Source organism: Tenrec ecaudatus, chromosome 1 (genome assembly GCF_050624435.1).
Source record: "Tenrec ecaudatus isolate mTenEca1 chromosome 1, mTenEca1.hap1, whole genome shotgun sequence".
Classification (NCBI taxonomy): Eukaryota; Metazoa; Chordata; class Mammalia; order Afrosoricida; family Tenrecidae; genus Tenrec; species Tenrec ecaudatus.
Genome location: NC_134530.1, coordinates 76,651,294 through 76,672,225, shown reverse-complemented (window position 1 = coordinate 76,672,225; position 20,932 = coordinate 76,651,294). Strand labels below are relative to the sequence as shown.

Sequence of the window (20,932 nt, the reverse complement as noted above, 5' to 3'; positions counted from 1 at the left end):
ATCATATTAAATGAAGGGGGAAGTGCAGAGTGGAGACCCAAGGCCCAAGTGTCGGCCAATGGAGATCCCCTCATAGAAAGGTTTAGGAGAGGAGATGGGTTAATTAGGATGTGAGGTAGTATCGATGAAGAACACAGCTTTCCCCCAGATCCTGGATGCTTCCTCCCCCCAACTACCATGATCCGAATTCTACCTTGCAGGGCTGGATAGGACAGAGGCTGTACACTGGTACATATGAGGGCTGGAGGTACAGGGAATCCAGGGTGGATGATACCTTCAGGACCAAGGGTGTGAGGGACGATGCTGGGAGAGTGGAGGGTGAGTGGGTTGGAAAGGGGGAACTGATTACAAGGATCCACATGTGACCTCTTCTCTGGGAGAGGGACAGCAGAGAAGGGGGGAAGGGAGACTCCGGATAGGGCAAGATATGACAAAATAACGATGTATAAATTACCAAGGGCATATGAGGGAGGGGGGAATGGGGAGGGAGGGGGGGAAAAAAAAAAGAGGACCTGATGCAAGGGGCTTAAGTGGAGAGCAAATGCCTTGAGAATGATTGGGGCAGGGAATGTATGAATGTGCTTTATACAATTGATGTATGTATATGTATGGATTGTGGTAAGAGTTGTATGAGTCCCTAATAAAATGTAAAAGAAGAAAAGAGAAAAAAAAAACACTTAGAATCTGAATTGCATTCTTTCCCCAATAAACTCTGAGTTCTTCTATGTGATGGCGTGGACCATCTGTAATTTCTATTGAGACCATGTAGTTTAGTATGGACGAGCATCTTAATCAGCTTGCCTAGTTTGACTTTTGTCTTGGACAAATTACATAATTGTCTTTACCTCAATTTCTTTCTCTGTAAAATGAAAATATAAATAAAGCTATGCTAAGTGCTTAGAACCATTCTTGGACCATGATAAACTTTCAAGGTATGTTATTAGTTACTACCTCATTCTCATAATTAAAATCCCCTTAAACCCAGTTGAGTTTGTAGAGCATAGCATTTACTGAATAATTAGTTATTCATATTTAGGATATAGTTGGTTAAGTATATTAAAATAGGATATATTTATTAAATAGATATTAAATATATTGAAATTATACATGTACCTTACATTGTATTTCTACCAGATAGCTCTGATATGAATTGGTTGTATTCTATAAAAATTTCACTTCCTTTAAAAAAATTTGTTACTGTTACTTAACTATATGGCCCTCGTCCCATATTGGGGATACTTCTTGAAGAGAGAAGTAGTTATACAGTCACAGTCCCAGGCTATCTTTTGGAAACAAAATATGTGGCAACAAATGTTACTTCTGGTGGATTGAAAAGCCTTTTAGACATAAAGTAAATCAGTCCACTACATCAACTGATTTGTTCCTATTAATAATAAGAAAACTGAGGCTTATGTGTATATGAAATTAATTGTCTTCACACATGTTTGAATCAAAACTTCCATGACTCTGGATGCTTGATTGCAACTTTTCAAAAGCCATTAAGTAAGTGTTTATACTAGTAATATAATGATAGTAATACCCTGTTTCCCTGAAAATAAGACAGTGTCTTATATTAATTTTTGCTCCCAAGGATGCTCTAGGTCTTATTTTCAGGGATGTCTTATTTTTCCATAGAAGAATACAGTCCACATTTATTGTTGAAAGAAAAAAAGGAAACTCATTACTTGTATATGGTAAGGTATTAGTTGTGGATCTTCTTAAGAGACAGTTCACTTTGCTGAAGGAAATTATCCAGCCAATGTTGTGTGATGCTTTGAAGTCTTTGGGGACTGTGTCAAACTGTGGTACCATTGCAAGGGCAAATTGTTGAATCTGAGCCATATTCACAACCAAAGCCTTTGCTCTCTTGTCAACAACCCATTTACAAATCAGGTCTTCCAGCTCGGGAAATAATGGTCGCTGACCTGATCCACACTTGCGCTTCTTAGCATTTCCCTTGTCCACTTGTTCAATGAGGTTGCCATACTCTGCTGGCCATTTTTGGACCAATTGGATACTCCACATCTTCTCTTTGTAGAAAGCAGTAAGATTTTGACCCCAAGAGTCTTCCACGATTACTTTCTTGTACTCCATGGAGTAGCTTTTTCTTTTTGCGCTCATGTCTAGGGGTTTTTAAAAAAAATGACTCTGGGGTATCGGTTGGGGGAGGGGTATCCCTTAAAATGACACAGTAGGATGAGAGGGGGAATTACCATTTTGTAACCCCTTCTGATCCTCCTGTGTCATTTTAAGTGATACTCCAGTGCCATTTTAAGTGATCCCCACCCCTGTGCCAGTGGACACCTTCACCAGACACCCCCCCCACCTTTATCAGACATTTCCCCCACCTCAGTCACCTCTGTGTGTCGATACAATGTGCCCAACTCCTCCTGCCTGGTGCAACTCCCTGTCTAATTGTGAGTCAGCCAGTTTCTATCAGGGCAGAGCGAACAGCAAGGCAACAGCTTGTCCTGGCAGCGGTGCGGGCTCTCTGATTAAAAGAGACCTCGCACTTCCGATGTGCTCCATCTGCGCTGCGACCAACAGTGAGCTGCGCAGTAGCCACTATGGTCCAGAGTCCAGAGTTACGGTCCAGAGTTAACAGTAGCTTCGGTGACCTTATTATCAGGGAGGCCTTATGTACAGGGGGGAGGTCTTATTTTGGGGAAAGGCATATTTTGGGGGGATGCCTTATATTTCAGTGAGAAGCAAAATTGTCAGTCGGTCTTATTTTGGGGGATGTCTTACTTTCAGGGAAACACGGTAGTTTACCAACTTGGTGTACCAGGAATTGTGCTGAAAAGCCTTTTAGACATATAGTAAATTAGTATGCTGCATCAACTGATTTATTCCTATTTTATAATTGAGAAAATTGAGGCTTAACTCTTCATCTTTTTTCTTTCTTGATGGTGTTCTTTTTTCTTTAAAATTTATATAACAAAATATTTGCTACTTAACAGTTTTTATGCGTATATGAAATTAATTGTATTCATAGGTTTGGGGGTGTTTTTCCCATGTCTGATCTTTTGACACTGTTTAGTGTTCTTTCTTTTCCAATTAATGATGCCTGATACTTCCATTAAAATATGATAGGCAATCTTAAAAGCCTTCTTGTTGCTGTTCAGGCTCCATAATGTCAATTACTATGTCCTCTAATTTGCTGATTCTTTCGCATGCCAGCGCAAGTCTGCTAAGTCCTTTAAAGAGTGTTTGTTTGAAATCATTTTATTGGAAGCTCTTACAAGAGGTGTTTTTTATTTTTTGTTTAATTTTGGTTACTGTACCAGAGTGTCAGAATTTCTTTTTACGATGTCTGTCTTTATTAATATTCTCATTTTGTTTATATATCATTTTCCTGCTTTCTTTCAGTCTTCTGAGCTTGTTTAAATTGTATTGCTTTTTCAGTCTACAATATCTGGATTTCCATAAAAATAGATGATTTTTCTCCTTTGTCCTGTTCTTTTCAATTGACCATCATTTCCAGTTTGTGTGTGTGTGTGTGTGTGTGTGTGTTGTGATTTTTAGTTAAAGCCAGAGTTAGAATCGTTCTGCAAGAAACTCTTAGGTGGGTGCATTCGTAAGGCTTTGTTCACTGCACCATCCCCTGTCTTGAGATGTTCTCATTCATGCCAAATCAAGGTTTCAGTCCCAGACTGATAAAAAAAACCCAAAACATAATCATGCATAGCACCTTCAGGGGAGCACACTGCTCTCTCCCCTGCTCTGTGAGAGCTCTAGTTGCAGCAATACTGAGAACCCGGTCTTTCATGCTGCACTCAAATCACTAAGGATGTATTCTTGAACTCTACCAAAAAGATCTGCCCTATTTCCTTCAAATTAGAGATTAAGGCTGTTCTGTAATACACCAAAGAGCCTTGGGTTTTCAGGGCGTGTAACTGGGGTTTGGGGTAGCTGTCCATCTGCTATGCCTGGGAGGAAGGAGTAGAGGCAGTGAAAAAAAGTTTTCCTGTTGTTTTCCATTTTTCCTTATCTTTTTTTCAGTTTGTGGCTCCTTGCTGACACTCTTTGCCTACCCTTTTCCAGATTCTTCCAGGGTTGAGTACAGATTTCAGGTTGTTTGGCTTAGTGTTCATGTGGAATTGATTGGGATCCTAGACCTGTTTACACTGCCATCTTCCCATCCAACACCTCTTTTCTTTTGCTTTTACATATCACTTATCCTGCAGGATAAATAAAATAGTGATCATGGATTTTCAAAATAAACTTTTATTTTCTCTTGAGAAATGAACCATTTAATTCTGAGACCAGTCACTTAGAAGATAGTGATTTGATTATGTGAGGCCACCCCTCACTATTTGTGCTTTGTCTGTTTCAGAAATCCTGTCATTGATTTTTTTTCACATGAGTATATTGTGACTTACTTTCCAAAAATAGAACTCATTGAACAACGAGCCTCCCTGGCCTATAAGAAATCTACTCACATATGCACTTAAACTTTAATTAAATTTATCTTTAAATTTTATGACAAATGGCTATATTTGTTTTCCTTATCAAACTATAGGTAAAAGGCCAACCTTAATCTTATTTGGCTTAAGTAGATGTTCAGTAAATATTTTTTGAACTAATTCCTTTTACAGGGAAAAAGACCAAAACTTTCTACTCCTGTAAAGAGTTATAGTTTCAGAAACCCTGTCCTATAATGTTGTATGAGTCAGAATTGACTTTTTGGCAGATTTTTTAACCATATGGATTATATATGTAAACTTTTAGAGAAATTTAAAACAAGGTACAAATCAGTGTCTTTACCTTCAGACTTTAACTTAATTTATTAACTCATCATGAATTCTAGAATTAGAGTGAAAGTCCTTCTAACTTTCAGACTTGTTTAGATTACAAGCCAAGAATTTCTCATCAGTTGTCTATAATTGTATTTCTCATGTAACTCCATGCTTCTGATAACTCCCAAGATAAGCAGCCAGAGTGTTCTTCCTTCCTAGCAATTGTCATCAGCTTTCTGAGCAAGAGGGGCTTCTGCTTCCTCGCTTCCTCCCACCAAGCAGAAGCCATAAGGGAAAGGAGAGTTGTGCTGCTAAATAACACCATTCAGAATTGAAAAAGCATGACTCAGAAGCCTTGAGGGAGTTGTCATTGCCTGTATATTAAAAGTCCGTATGTCTTTACTTAGTTCTCAAGTCCTTTTTATAATCTTCCATCCTAGCTTTATTTTCACACATGAGCATCCCAGATAAATTATTCAGCTATCTAGTATTTCTCTATTGCATCAGCTTTCCTTTCCAGTCAAAGGACCATTTTCCTACCTTATAGTCATCTCTTCTTTCAGGGCTTTGCTGAAATTTCACCTCTTTTACAAAGCATTCCCAAACTGATTTCTTTTTATAAATATGCCACTTACTTAAGTCTCCATAGTTTGCTACGCTTAATTATCTTTATTGATACCAAGAAAGCTTTCTCCCACTGTCTCTAGGGAGAGTTAGATAACCATCTCATGTGTCCCCATAGCACCTCATACCTTTTGTTTCACCCAGTGTACTGCAGTGAAGCCATCTCTTTACATTTTCTCCCTTGACCCCTCAAGCTCACTAAATCATGAGCTTCTTAATGATAGAAACCCATCTCACTGTTTTTTGTGTATGTGGTGCTGTGGGTTATATGTTGGGTTACTCACTGTGAAGTTGATGATTTAAACCCACTAACAGCTCCGTGGGAGAAAGAAGAGGCTGTCTGTTCCCATAAAGATTTACAGTCTTGGAAACCCTAGGGGGTAAATCTACTCTGTCAAGAAACAATAACTTTACATTTTGATAGTTTGTTTATTAAAGACATAGTCTGAGGGATGACATTGTCTATTTAAATCATATGGTAAGTGAAGGAGAGGATCAGTCTCCTATAAGAAGACATTACTGTGTCCTTATAGGGACCACCAAAATGAATAGGTGCTACAGTATTGATTTGACAAAATGGTAGGTGATGGAGTCAGTATTTGAGAACCCTGAATTATTTTACTACAAACCCTATGCTTTGAAAACTGTATAATGAGTTTCTAAAAGTACATGTTAGGTGCCATCTAGTTGGTTCTGACTCATAGTGACCCTCCAAAAAGCCAAACTCACTGATTCATACCGACCCTATAGGATAGGGTCAAACTGCCCCATGAGTTTCCAAGAGATTGTAACTGTTGATGAGAGTAGAAAGCCCCATCTTTCTCCCTTGAGTGGCTGGTGGTTTCCAACTGCTGACCTTTATCATCGTAGCCCACTGCATAATTACCCTGTGTACAATGAAATGAAATACTTCCCTATCCTACACCATTTTGACCATCTTTGCTACTTTAGAGACCATTATTCAAGCCACTGCATTATTCCATCTTCTTTGGCGGCGGGGGGGGGGGGGTGGTGGTGGTGGGGATGGAGTGTTTTTTCTTTTTTAGACTTACCATGTATGATGTCTTTCTCCAGGTATGTTTGTGCTAACATACCTAAAGTACATGAGACTCAGTCTCATTATCTTCACTTTAAGGAACAATTTGGTTATACTTGTAACACTGTTTTATTTGTTCTTCTGATAATCCATGGTATATACGATATTCTTTTACTAATAATGTAATGAAAAGGCATCAGTTCTTTTGTGGGCTTCCTTATTAATTGCTCATCTATTCCCTGCATGTAAGGTGATTGAAAATAGCATAGCTTGGGCCAGGCACACGTTAGTCCTTAAAGTAAGATCTTTACTCTTTAATAGTTTAAGGAAATCTCTTGCAGCATATTTGCCCAATACAATACATTGTTTTGATTTTTTTTTACTGCTGCATCCAATAAGTGTTGATTGTGACTCCAAGTAAAATGAAATCATTGATATCTTAAGTCTTTTCTCTGTTTATGCTACATTGTTTACTGGTTATTTGCAAGGATTTTCAGTATGGATTGAGGTGTATTCCATACTGAAGGCTGTAGTCTTTGATCTTTGTCAATAAGCGATTTCAGCAACAAGTTTTTGTCATGTGCATATCACATAATGATAATGAGCTTTCCTCTAATCCCGATGCCATCATATTGTTTGTATATGGCTTAATTTCTCAGATATCTACTGACCATACATAGTGAAAGGAGACAATCCTAATGCACATTGTCCTGATTTTCAAGCTGAAATACAACCTTGGGTATATCCCACCTGAATTTAGAGACTATCTCAAGAATAGCTTTCCCACTGAATACTAATGACATAAGACCAGATGAATTGTGGGTGACATAAAAACCATATGTGAAGGAAGCGAAAATCTTTAAAAATGAAGGGTAAAAGAAAAAACAATATACATATTAGAGGATATTCTGAAACTTGTTTCAGAAGCTAAAGCAGCTGGAAAAAGTAAGTAAAAGACGCAGAAGAAGATTTCAAAGAGAGGGTAAAAAAAAAAATTACTATCATGAAATGTGTGGAGACCTGGAGTTAGAAAACTGAAAGGGGAAAACATACAATTGGAAATTTTTAGCTGAAAGAACTGCAGAAAAAATTCGTGCTTTAAGTTATAATAATGAAGCAGTCTGTAGACAAATATATATATTTTTTAATTTAAATCATTTTATTAGGGGGCTCTTATAACAATCCATAAATCAATTATATCAAGCAAGCCTGTACATATGTTGCCATCATAATTTTGTAGGCAAAATATTGAATGATGCTAAGACTATCAAAAGAAAGTGAAAAGATTACACAGAATCACTGTACCAAAAAGAAGTGGTCTATGTTCAACCATTTCAAGAGGTATGGTTAAGAAATGATGGTACTGAAAACATTGGCTAAAACATGGCTTCAGGAATTGACAAAATACTTATTGAAGTTTGAGTTAGAGGTACTCATTTGTCTTTGCAAGGAAATCTAGAAAACTGCTACCTGGACAGCCTGCTGAAAAATATCAATATTTGTACCCATTCCAAAATGATGCAACAGAGTGTGGAAATTGGGGGTGAACAATATTGTTAATATCACACAAAAGTAAAAATTTATTGAAGACAATTTTTGAATGGTTGCAGCTATACATCAACAGATAGCTCTGAGCGATTCCAGCTGGATTCACAAGAAAACGTTGAGTAAGGAATATTATTGTTGCTGTATGACTTGGGACTGAGAAGAGAATTCCAGAAGGATGTTTTCTTGTCTTTGCAAAGGCATCAGCATTGTAGAGGATAAGAAGCTATGGAAAGCATTATGGAGGATGAGAATTACATAGTTTTTGAGGTTATAAATCTTCATGAAAACAAGCTGCCTTCAAAGAACAAAAAATCATATTGTGTGCTCACCTCCCTGATATGATCGCTGAAGACAAACAGGTGCATAAGCAAAGGTGGTGAAGGAAGCTGATGGTCCCTGCCTATCAAAAGATACAGTGTCTGGGGTCTTAAAGGCTTGAAGGTAAACAAGTGGCCATCTAGCTCTGAAGCAACAAAGCCCACATGGAAGAAGCACACCAGCCTGTGAGATCACAAGGTGTCAAAGGAATCAGGTATCAGGCTTCAAAGAACCAAAAAAAAAAATCATATCATTGTGAATGAGAGGGAGGACAGAGTGGGACCCAAAGCGCCCATCAGTAGGCAACTGGACATTCCCGTATGGAAGAGTCTCGGGGAGGAGACAAGCCAATCAGGGTGCAGTATAGCAACAATGAAATATACAACTTTCCTCTAGTTCCTAAATGCTTCCTCCCCACCCCACTATCATGATCCCAATTCTACCTTACAAATCTGGCTAGATCAGAGGATGTACACTGGTACAGATAGGAATTGGAAACACAGGGAATCCAGACATGATCCCTTCAAGACCAGTGGTGAGAGTGGCGATACTAGGAGGATAGAGAGTGGGTGGTGTGGAAAGGGGGAACCGATTACAAGGATCTAGATATGGCGTCCTCCCTGGGGGACGGACAACAGGAAAGTTGGTGAAGAGAGACATCGGACAGTGTAAGACAGGACAAAATAATAGTTTATAAATTATCAAGGGTTCATGAGGGAGGGGGTTGGGTAGCAATGAGATGTAGGGGATAAAAATGAACTGATGCCAGGGGCTTAAGAGGAAAGCAAATGTTTTGAGAATGATGAGGGCAACAGACGTACAAATGTGTTTTACACAATTGATGTATATATGGATTGTGATAAGAAGTATATGAGCCCCCAATAAAATGATTAAAAAATAGAAAACAGGCTGCCTCATTTTTCTCCTGTGAAAAGCTGGTGGATTTGAACCACTGACCTTTTGGTTAATGGCCCAAGCTTAACGCATTACTTTCAGGGCACCTCCCATAAAAATTTCAACCTAGGACAGTTCCATCATGTCCTATCAAGTTGCTGTTTGTCATAAGCAACTCAGCATATAACAGTTTCTGATTGGTTTCTAGTTGAAAAACAATGAATGCATGTGGAAAGAAATTAAAAATTATCTAGGACCTCTGAGGGTGATTTAATCCTGTCTCTGTAATAACATTTGGATAATATAAATTGAAGACAAATGGTGAAATCCCTTCTCCCCATAAACAGTGCCCCCCCAAAATGGAAGTGAATTGCATGGGCTCAGAGTCCTTGAGCCAGATGATCTAAATAGCATTTTATTATACTAGCATATACAGATGTCAACCTTAGGCTTCTAAACGTATCATTTGGCCTTTACTTTTGCTGACTCACATAATGAGTTCCATGGAATCAAAGGTTTATTACTTTGATATTGTAGATTTCCTCAGGAAGGGTAAGCATCCTGTGAGTGACTAGGAGTAGAGAAATGGTCTAAGAGAATATAAAGGGTGATTTCTTTTCCCTGAAAATCACTGAAGTGAAGACAGTAGTTTTTCCTGTCATGGCATTCAATGTGACATGCTTTAGGCAAAATGCTCACTTGCAAATATATCTATACTAATGACATGATGGTGTGATCTCTTGGGAAACTGCATAGAAATAGTACTTTTTATTGTAACAGAAAGTTTGAAAATATTATATTTTTAAATCACTAGTGTTAAATAGAGGAATATACTGTTGCCTGAAAGAGGAGGTAATGTAAGAAATATGGTAAAGTATCCTTAGTTCCCCTAAATGTGTGTTGATGTTTTTACTTGCCTTAAATGAGAAGGATTGCTATAGAGGTTCCGAGCATTGGAAGATGAAAGAATCGGAATTTGGCATCTCTGAAGTTGATATTTAGATTTTTAGTCACTTTATATAAGGTAATATAACAACATTTTTGTATTTTCGGAAGTCTGCTTAGCAATATGAGACCAGGAGTTTATTGATAAAATATGATTGAAAGCTAAATTTAATCATAATGCTAAGAGGGATGAATACCCAAAGATTTCCATACTTTAATAGTTTGGAATGATCTTCAGGATAAGGCTTCATGTCATTGTTCTGGACTTCTTTGTGCTGCCCCACCCCCACCTTCTGCTCCTCACTCCCACCAACGAGCCCCCAAATAATGGACACTAATAAGAGCTTGTATTCTAAGCTTATTCCATTTTATCCAAACATATTTGCTGGTTAGAGGTGAGAATTTTTGGTCTTCTGTTTTTCTTTTTCTCTAAAATACCTTTCTTTTCCTTCCCATTCTTCTGCCTTGCCGACTTTAAGTCATCTCGCTGACTCTCGCAGCCCTGTTTTCCAGCATGCCACATTTGAGGTTCTGAGCAGACACTGTCAGTAACTGTATTTCACAGGGGAGCAGAAAGAGCTGAAGACAGACATGCACATCTGTGTGGGCACTTCTGATCAGTGAGAGTGCAATGCTTTCTATTTTTGTTTTTATCTGCTGTCGGAAATGAGGACCTGAGTTGATATGGATTGCCTCTGGGGGTTGGGGGTTGGGGGAGGGGTAGTTTTTCATGTGACTTAGTAATGCTGCAGCAGGACTGAAAACACTCAGCTGCTCACGTAAGGAAGAAAGAAAAAAATTCCCACGGTTGAGGTCACACAATCTGTGGGGTGTTTTCAGATTTTTTATTTCTTACATATGTTTTCTTTTTTTCTATTTAAAAAAATTCTACTTAATTTGCTAAGGGTTGGAAGTGGGGGATGACCTTTGTATAATAAGTACAGTAGATTGAGGTGTGGGAGGAACAGGCTGCAACAATGATTCGTATGGTAAGGGACTGTTTAAAGTCTCTAAGACATGGTGACCCTCATTGCAACCCGTCTGACAAGCCATCTCGGGTAGATAAAAGAGCAGTATATCAAAAGCTCTATTGGTGTGCCTTTTTTTTTTAACTCCATACAAATCTTAAGAATATTTCACTTACATCCAAAACAGTTATTTGTCAACATTTAAAATCTCACCTTAAAAAGGTGAGAAATATAACTGTTATATGCCATTGTCCTTTATATATATGTCCTTTGGCATAATTTTCTCACTTTTAAGCTCCAACGTAATGGAGACTGAGTTTGCATTTGTGTTGTGTCTGAGACAGAAACAAATACAGTCATGATGCTCTAATGCAAAGCTCAGTAGAACTAGTCTGGAAGACTTTTTCGAATGCTGTTCTCTCCTAGTCGCTTTGTGTGTCCCCTCCTCTCCCCCACCCTCCTTGAAAATGTAGTGCTGTAGAGTTTGGGGTCTAGGGTAAAGCTCTGTTACATATGCAAACATAGTTACGGCCTTTTTGTACAAAAGGAAGTAACAAGATACTTACAGTTTCAGTACAAATCAGCAACTAAGCATGTTAGATCCAAAGAAATAGCTGTATTTTCTAATTCTGATTCTAAGGTTGCTTGAGATTCATTCATTAGGAACCCAGCCCTGATTGAAGTATATAAGAATTTAAATAATGTTTTGACATAAAAGTGGCACCTGTCATACTTGATTTAAAGAGTAGAAAGAAATCAATTCTGATGTGAGTCTTTTTTGTTAGTGTTCGTACTTTTGTGTTTTTACATGATTGTGTTTGGTAGGTTCTCCTAAAATAGCAGGAGAACATATCTTTTTTTTTAACAGATGTGTGTTATTTGACAGCACAAATGACTTGTGTATTGACAACCTTTTCAGTTTCTGTATGTTGTTTCCTTCTAAAATTGGTACATGGTCATGTTTTAAAATTAGCGTTTTGGTTATTTCCTTTTCTTAATATTGTTGACTTTTCTATTAGCTATTTTTATTCAATTTGAATTTGATACTTAAGGGTTAAGCTTATAGGGCTGATGCAACTCCTCCTTTCTTTTTCACCAACAGTTTTTATTGGACAGTATTTCCATAGCAACAGTGAGATCAGTAAGACCTGAGGGTTTCATTGACTATTTTTCTCCTCTTCCTTTTTTAATCTATCCTCTTTTCACCACATTTTAGTGAGAAAGCGATTTTTTTTAACAAACAGAGCTTGTATTGATTTCTATTTCATAAATAATTTAAAAAGGGTAGAGAATTCTGCCCTTCATTTAAACATTGAATGTTTCACTATGTATTTAAAAAGCGATTCGGGCTTAGGAGGCTGGATAACCATACCAGCTGTAGCTGATGTTCTCAAATATTCTTGCATTGTCTGCTGGTCCTCTAGGGAAAAGAATAATGTGGAACAGGACCTTAAGGAGAAAGAAGATACTATTAAACAGAGGACAAGTGAGGTTCAGGTAAGTGAACTATATAATTTAGTATTCATTTCTAATTTAGGAGTATTCTTTTGAAATGTAGAGGATCATTTATTATCTGATAGGTGTGGTATTTATGAGTAGGTCAAGTGAATACCTAATATTTACATAGTATAAATATTTATCTTTTCAAAATGATACCAATGATACCATTTGCTTTAAATTCTGGCCTGCAAAGATTACACTGCAGTGAGAAAGCAGTATTTTCCAACAGAGATTCCCAGTTTAAAAAGTATTTTAAAAATAATATTTACTTGCATATTATATCACTAAAGATAAGTGTGAATGATTTATGGTATGAATATTATTATACCAGTAAAATTAGGTGAGTGAAGTAATCATCATAGCAGAGAAAATTGCTCTTTCATGGGTGTGAGATTTTGTTAGCTAGGAGACCTAGTATCTTAAAGGACGTGTCATAATACTGGTAGGGTGAAGGATGTGGTATGGAATAATTTAAAATAATATGTTAAAAGTTACTTAGTAACCAGGATGTCTTAAACTTTGGCATAAAGATACTCATTTTCCCCAAGTGCTGTTTAAGTAGCTTCATCTTAAAATTAGAAAAGATATTGAAATCTTACGTTTCTATTTGGAAAATAATGCAAAGGGGACATTTAAGCATTAAAAATTGAAAAAATTGGGCAGTGCTGCATTTAGAGCAGTAAGTAACGTTATGTGGCTTTGCTATCTAGGTACTGTTTCATAAATGCTGCTGCACTAGCACACACACGGAGTTAACTGTAAAAACACTAGTAGCAGTGTAAATAAGAGCTCAATGGATGGGCATTTCTTAATATGTTATTTTTACCTTCCATTTCCTTGCTTGCCCTACTCATTTAATATGAGAAAAGCTCTAGTGTTGGATTTATTGTTTTGTTTGCTGTAGGACATTCATCAGAAATGGTCAGGTGATTGTGCTACAAAGAGAATAATTTACTGTGGGGGTTTAGGAAGAACCCAGAGAGGTTTCTTGTGGGAAGTTGATTTCCTGATTGGTTGACTGTATTTACTGTGTTTACTGGGCTTTCCTAAAAGTGATGAAAAGTCAATAAATCCTCCTCAGGATATTCCTCCTTTGGCAATGAGATGAGAACAGGTGGAGGACTACCTTACCTCAATTACATTATCTTTGTGCAATTTTTGAGCTTCTTAAGAAATATAAAAGAGTCATGTGTTTTTAAGTAGTTACTGCTCAAAATAGTGTAAGAATAAAAAAATCAAGGGACCACAAGAGGAGGGGGGAGAGGAGCTGATCCCAAGGCTCAGTAGAAAGTAGATGTCTAGAAAAAACTATAGCAATATATGTGTGTCGATTGTAACAAGTTTAAGAGCTCCAATAAAATGTTTTTAATAAAAGCAAAACAAAGAAAGAATAGAAAAAAACCTATAAAAGTTTCCTCAAGCTGAAGAAACAAATTATAGTTAGTGGTATAATCTTAGAGGGCCTCTGAATTTAATCAGTTGCTGCTTCCAAATGCATACGTGCTTCAATGAGAGCTGAATATTTTATTATTTGAATATATCTGTTTGTTTTTGTTCTCTATCTTTGAGAATGTGAATTTAAATAACCAGTTTGGAAGAGCTAGTAAGATTTTTACATTGTTTCTGTCAGGCTAAATGAACCATCCTTGAATATTTGATACCTTATAATTTCATGTCATTTGTCCCTTCTTAGTACTGATGGTAAGGTGTGCGATTAACCCTAACCTTCACTAAATCCAAAATGTATGATTAGCATGGCAAATCCAGTTGTCTCATTATCTGCATAGGGTGCTGCAAGGTTTCCTGAGGCACAGCTAGTACAGCAGATAATAATGGTTGAACCTATATTTGTAGAAGAAGAGCACTGGATTAATTAAAATGTTGGGTTAGTAGATTGATTACTTATTCCATCCTACTAAAAAGTATCTCTGAATTATCAATGTTAATGTGGCACTAGATTAAGAAGTGACAAAATAATAATTTATAAATTATCAAGGGTTCATGAGGGAGGAGGGAGTGGGGAGAGGAGAAAATATGAGGAGCTGATGCCAGGGGCTTAGGTGGAAAGCAAATGTTTTGAGAATGATGAGGGCAATGAATGTAGAAATGTGCTTTACACAATTGATGTATATGTGGATTGTGATAAGGTTGTATGAGCCCCTAATAAAACGATTAAAAAACACACTTAATTTTAGTGACAGTTTACCAGAACTTATAGTAAGTACATTTCATATTCTGTAGCATCCAATTGAATTAATTTTGATTTACCCATTTTGGTAAGGAGGCACATTACTAGAAATAACATAGGTAACTAAAATCCAAAAGTAGTCCCACTTTTCATTTTCTGATTTCCAATTTCTCGGTCACTATAAATAAATCATAGAATCAGATAATTTGTACTTAACCTCATCATTCTCATACTATTTTCTGATGGAGATGTTACTAAAAAGATGACAAAATGAAGACATCAGAGGGGGAAAGTAATGAAGAAATTTTAACCTATCGATGTGTATCTACTTAATCCAAAGTTGGCTGAAAGTTCTTGGGTTCTGCCCATTACAATCACAACTATAAAACTGAAAAAGAAAAAAGAAATCACAGTTACTGGTTATATGAGCTCATGTCTTAAGTAACTAAATATTCAAAGACTCAGAGCAAAGTTCCAAAAGACCATTTAATTTTTTTTGTTTTCTTTGTTGTGCATTTATATAATCTCTTAAAGGAAGTTAAATTAGAAAATTTGCTACATATTTAATTTACAGATTTTGTTTCCTATCATTATTTCTGTGAACTACCACCTTCAAAACTATTAGATTAGATTGAGATTTTTTTTTGAAGACTAAGCCAACCATTGACTTCAAATTTTGTTTTATGTAACTCATGTCACTTTTGAGTCCATCAAGTTTTATTGACACATTAGGCCTAGGGTGATGCAATCCCACAAGGGAAAGGCTGTGAAGGCTATTTGTCTTCAAATGTTAGTGGCTTTAGTTCTGACATTAAAAGAAACATAAAATTCCTATCTTTAATTAACTATATGTACTCTTTATTTTTAATTTTTTAAAAATCATTTTATTAGGAGCTCATAGAACTCTTATCAATCCAGACATACATCAGTTGTGTAAAGCAAATTTGTGTATTCATTGCCTTCATCATTCTCAAAACATTTGCTCTCCACTTAAGCCCCTGGCTTATTTTTAAATTTCTCCTGAACAGGCAATAAGTATTTAGGGACTAACCCTAACTTGCATGCTATAATCAGTTTTGCATAGAGTTTTATTGCAGGAGATTGAATTCAGTTCATGGCCTGCTATTTTCTAGGTCTGTGATTCCCCCCGCCCCTGCTTCTTTGTTTATTTTAAATCATTTTGTTGGGGGCTCATACAACTCTTATCACAATCCATACATGCATCCATTGTGTCAGTTTTTCCTCTCCCTCCCCGCCCCTTAAGTCTGTGATCATCTGTCAGCAATTTGACCACTTTTTTCTTTAGTTTTCTCTTCTGCAGTGTGAGACAATAAAAATAAGACTAAAATGAGACTACACAGCTCAAGTGCTTCACGTACAATGCAGTAATGCAGGTATGGTAGTGGACACTTCTTCAGTAAATGTTCTGATTCAGACTCTGTACCCTACAGTCATCTCTTTACCACCCTCCCTTCATCTTCAAGCTCTTTCTTCTCTGATTTCTGTCTTCAAGTAGGATCAATTATCTGCACATAAACCAGTTAAACCAGTTGCCACTGAGTTGAAACTGACTTGTGGCAACCCATGTGTGTTAAGAGTAGAATGGTGCTTCATAAAGTTTTCAAAGAGCTGATTTTTTCAGAATAAGTCTCCAGGTCTTTCTTCCAAGGCTTTTCTGGGTAGACTCACACCCCACCCTATTTCTGGTTAGCAGTTGAGCACATAGCACAGTTTGTCACAGAGTTGCATCCTTATCAGGGTCACTCCATGTGTGTGCTCGGTAGGGCTTCAACGACTGATTTTTCAGATGTAAATCACCTGACTTTTCTTCCTTGGGGTGCCTCTGGACTCACAAATTTGAAAATACCATTTTCTCGGCTTCTGCTGCTACTTTGGAGGCATTGTGGTAGCATGGTGATTAAGTGCTTATGGCTAACCAAAAGGTTCCCACATACCAGCTGCTCTACAGGAGAAAACTGTGACAGTCGGACTCCATCAAGATGACAGCCTGGTGTCCTATGAGTAAGAATCATCTTGATAGAAGTGCGTGCCTTTGGGGTTCTGTTTTGTTTTTTAGCTGCCACCTTAGCTATCAACCTATTTTTCTCTCAACTTTGTTGTTTTGTGTGGTCACTTTTCTTCCTGTCCTCTTCTTTTAAATGCTTTTATTGGGGGCGCTTAACATCTCTTATAATCCATACATTCATCCAGTGTGTCGAGCACATTTGCATATATGCTGCCATCATCACCAATATAGAGGTCTGTTGGGGCCAGCCCCAACCCCAAGTATGTGGACACCTGTCCTTTTCTTAAGGCTGCTTTTTCCCATACCACTTTGTTTTCATATTTCTCCTCATGGCTAGCAATAATCTTTGGACCTAATCAATTTTCAAGTTCTTCCTGAATTGGTTACTGTTTTCTTGGGTCATCCTCACTTAGATATCTTTCTGCCTGTCTTACCTTTTGCTCATGTTACTTTTACCAGAGACTGATTGACACTTTTTCTTCTGTCTTCCTCTCCTTTTCTTCATACCTGTAGGATCTCTAGGTGGGGATTCGATGGCAGTAAGTATACCTCTTCTCGTCCCTACGCTGATGGCTCCCAAATATTTCTCAAGGTCTCCACTCACCAGAGCTCCAATCCCCTTCTCCAGTGGGGCCTTTTGGTGCTTATCATTTCACACTGAGTATGTCTAAAACGAGACCCTCCTCTTGAAAAACACTGGCTCGTGTTAAGGCTTTTCTGTTTTTTCAGTGTTTTCCCTTCACTCAGATACCACCCTTATCTTCTAACATCTAAAATTTTAAAACCACATCATAAGTGCTTACCCATTCTCTTCTTGCCTTTATTCCTAAACCAGTTTTAGTATCATGATTCTCAAAGTCATTACTGCCACCCACTGCCATGGTCATTGGTTGGGAGGATGCCATAGCTCAGAGGAATGTTGCAGGTATAAAAATGAGATTGAAATACAAACCCTTCTAGTTTTCCCAGCTTTGCTTTGTGATTGGTTGACTCTAAACTGTGTATCCCACACATCTTCCATCTTATGCCCACCCTTGTACCTTTTGTTGTTGCAGTCTCACTGCTTTTACCTCCCTGCCTACGTGAGTTGCAACCATACCTTAAATCCAGCTCAAGTCCTATCACTTCTTTGACACTTTCTTTTCTCTAGCTACCTCTCCAGTTGACGCTAATCTTTCTTGATTTGGAACACCCACAAGAGTGTTTATTCTTATACCGCTTACATCTTACGAACCCAGTGCAGTGTGTTACCTTATGTTAGTTTGAGTTAGGTGTGTGTGTGTGTTGATTCCAGTTCTTTCCAGCCTTTATTTGAAGGCCTTAATCTTAGATCATGCCTTAGATCATACTTTGCATTACATTTCCTAATGCATTCCTAGATGGAAGTACATTTAAGGAAGCTGTTCATGATAAAAAAGGACTTTTGTGTATGAAATTAAAAATAGGAAAAGACACAGCCAGAAGCCATAGGAAGAAGATAAAAAGGAAGCTTAGAAGAGTCAAGAGTTTGCTATGTTGCTTATACTACCCTTGTGTAAATGAAAGTCTTCATATATACTTTATTAGGAAAGAGTTGGCAATTTAAATTAATTGTCCATTTTTTTTTTCATTTTAATTTGCCAATTTGGTGTTTTCTCTTAAATAAAAGGGGGTGGCTTATTTTGCTGGAAATAAAATTAGATATGTGAGCTCACCATTCTTTTTTGAGCAATAATGTTCTTCAGAACATGCTGGGAAGCATGTGACAGGGACATAAAGACAGGCTGTGAAGTGGGGTTCTCTAACACCCACTCAAGTCTAACAGACTCTGTTCGTTGACGTAAACATTTTGCCTTATAACTGATACGTTATTGATATTAAAAATAATCCAATCACCTTTGTTTTCAGAATCAGGCCATGAATGTACCTGATTATTCTAGTTTAGGGTTAGTCTACAGAATCTTCTTTTGTTTGTTTTTTTAAATATATCAAGTGTATAGGTTTCACTTTTAGGTCACCAAATACTAAAAACTTATTTTTTTTCTTTAATGGTTCTTCAGAGGAATATACACATAACTTACTATTGTTAAGTATATTTCTTTGAGTATACTTTGGCAAATTTAGAAAAGTATATTATTAATAATTTAGTGTCCTATTTTCTTTATTTTTATACAACAAATATGTTGCTAATACATTATACATTTATTACTTAATTATCTCTAGTTGTATATAGCAATTACATTATATTTGAGTTTACTAATCTGGAGTTAACTTAATTTTAACAAAGGTAAACGTTATGTGTATTTTTTAACACTCTATTTCCTATACCCCATAGCACTAAATGATGTGTGGGAGAAAAGGGATCAGTTGATTTCAGTATTTGAATTTTTTAATTCTTTTTCAGTAAAGCCAGAATTTTAAGTATTCCTTTATTCCTGGATAAGGAACTTTGGCTGTAGCTTCCTGTGGTGTTTTTCTAAAACAGTGGTGACACTGTGCTATACTAGCCTTCTTCTTTCATCCTGTCCTTCCCAGATTGCTGTTCTTTCCTTTGCTGTCGATGGCACAAGTAGGCAAGCAGAGCAAGTTCCTGGGAAAGAGAGCAGAACTCGAGAGGCAGGCATCTGTGAAATGTCTGCATTCACTCACTCGATCAGATGGCATTTGCTGAGGCTGAGCACATGCCCAGGAGTGGCTTGTACTAACGGGACTCCTGAAGATTAAGAGAAATTTAGTTTAGTGGAAGCTCTGTTTGTTCAGAGTAGTTATTACTTTCCTGGTCAAGGAGGGAAAATGATTATCTGTTTGCCTTAATTCACCTGAAGATAAGCAAGTCTATATCTAAATAAAATAGCACGTATATCTGGATGCCGATACTGATGTGGAAATTACACTGCAGGGGTGAAAACCCTAACATGGAGCTCTCCCATTGTAATTTGTTTGAGAAACATAAATTATAGGGATTTTCATAGGACCATGTATTCTGCTTGCACACTGTCATTAATTTGAGATATCATCTTAGTAACTTTCCCATAAAGCCTGTAATTAGGTGTTACATCGCGACTTGTTTTGAAGGAGCCCTCATGCTGCAACGAGTTCAGTGGTCGGCTGCTCGGCAGTTTGAACCCGTTCACTGCACCACAGGACGGAGATGAGAGATCGTGCTTCTGTAAGGATGTGCACTCCTGGAAACTCTATAGTTCTCCTCGTCCTTATAGTATTGCTTTGACTTGGAATCTACTTGATATCATGGATAGTTTTTTTTGTTTTAAAATGTGTTTTTAAAAGTTGACTTTTACGACACCTAAGAAATGAGGCAGTGACTCGGAAATGGAAATAAATTTGTTTGTTCAGTGAAGAGCAAGGACAAGAATGAGTATATATTATATTGGTTTATTTACCCTTTTTTTAACATACTGTCATCTACATATACTGTTAAATGGGACTCATCAAAGAATACAGTTTATTATTTTTAAAGTAATTTTCATTAAATTTCAGTTTAGCAAATGTAAACAGCATTGATAAAAATGCAGTTACATCAGAATGTTTTTATATTGGCATGCAACTACTAATAATTGATGATACTTATAAAACAGCGAGTGACGTTTTCTACTTAAAATATGGGTTCACTGTTAACTTGTAAGTTTCTTATAAAACTTAAAGTAAGCTTCTAATAGACAGAAAAAGATCAAAAGAAAAGAAAAAGAACATCATACATTCACATGTAAGCGAGCCACTGTTAGGACTTTGTTAAATTTCTATGAATATACAGGGATGACTCTGTTTATTTAATTATGCTACATGTCTTTATATTCAACATTGTCTTTGACATTTTCCTTATGTGACTCTTTTAAGTAAATTTTATATTAGTGGATTTATGATAAAATTAGAGATTATACCCCTGATTATTAAGACTTCGTTTTATTAACATATAAAGTACTAGATTTTTCTTTGTAGTGTGTGGAATGGTAGGAAAAAGTACTAGAATACTTCATGGAAGGACAAGTAACAGATATTTTTCTAATTCTTAGCCCTGAACCATTATTAAGTAAAGAAATAAAGTTCTCAAGATTATTGTTGTTGATTCTTTTTTGAGCCAGCACATTATTAAATATAAAGTACAGAATAATATTATGGAAAAATTAAGGAATTCACATAGGATTAAAT

The 20,932-nt window shown here is 36.8% G+C and overlaps 1 protein-coding gene across 2 annotated transcripts in view; it reads left to right on the top strand.

Moving 5' to 3' along the window:
• Positions 1–20,932, top strand: part of EPS15 (epidermal growth factor receptor pathway substrate 15) — a 151,763-nt gene that overhangs the window by 78,931 nt on the left and 51,900 nt on the right. For both annotated transcript variants that reach the window (XM_075555863.1, XM_075555865.1), the window contains exon 13: positions 12,497–12,569. In XM_075555863.1, the coding sequence (XP_075411978.1) occupies positions 12,497–12,569 (73 nt within the window). The remainder of the gene's footprint in view (positions 1–12,496; positions 12,570–20,932) is intronic.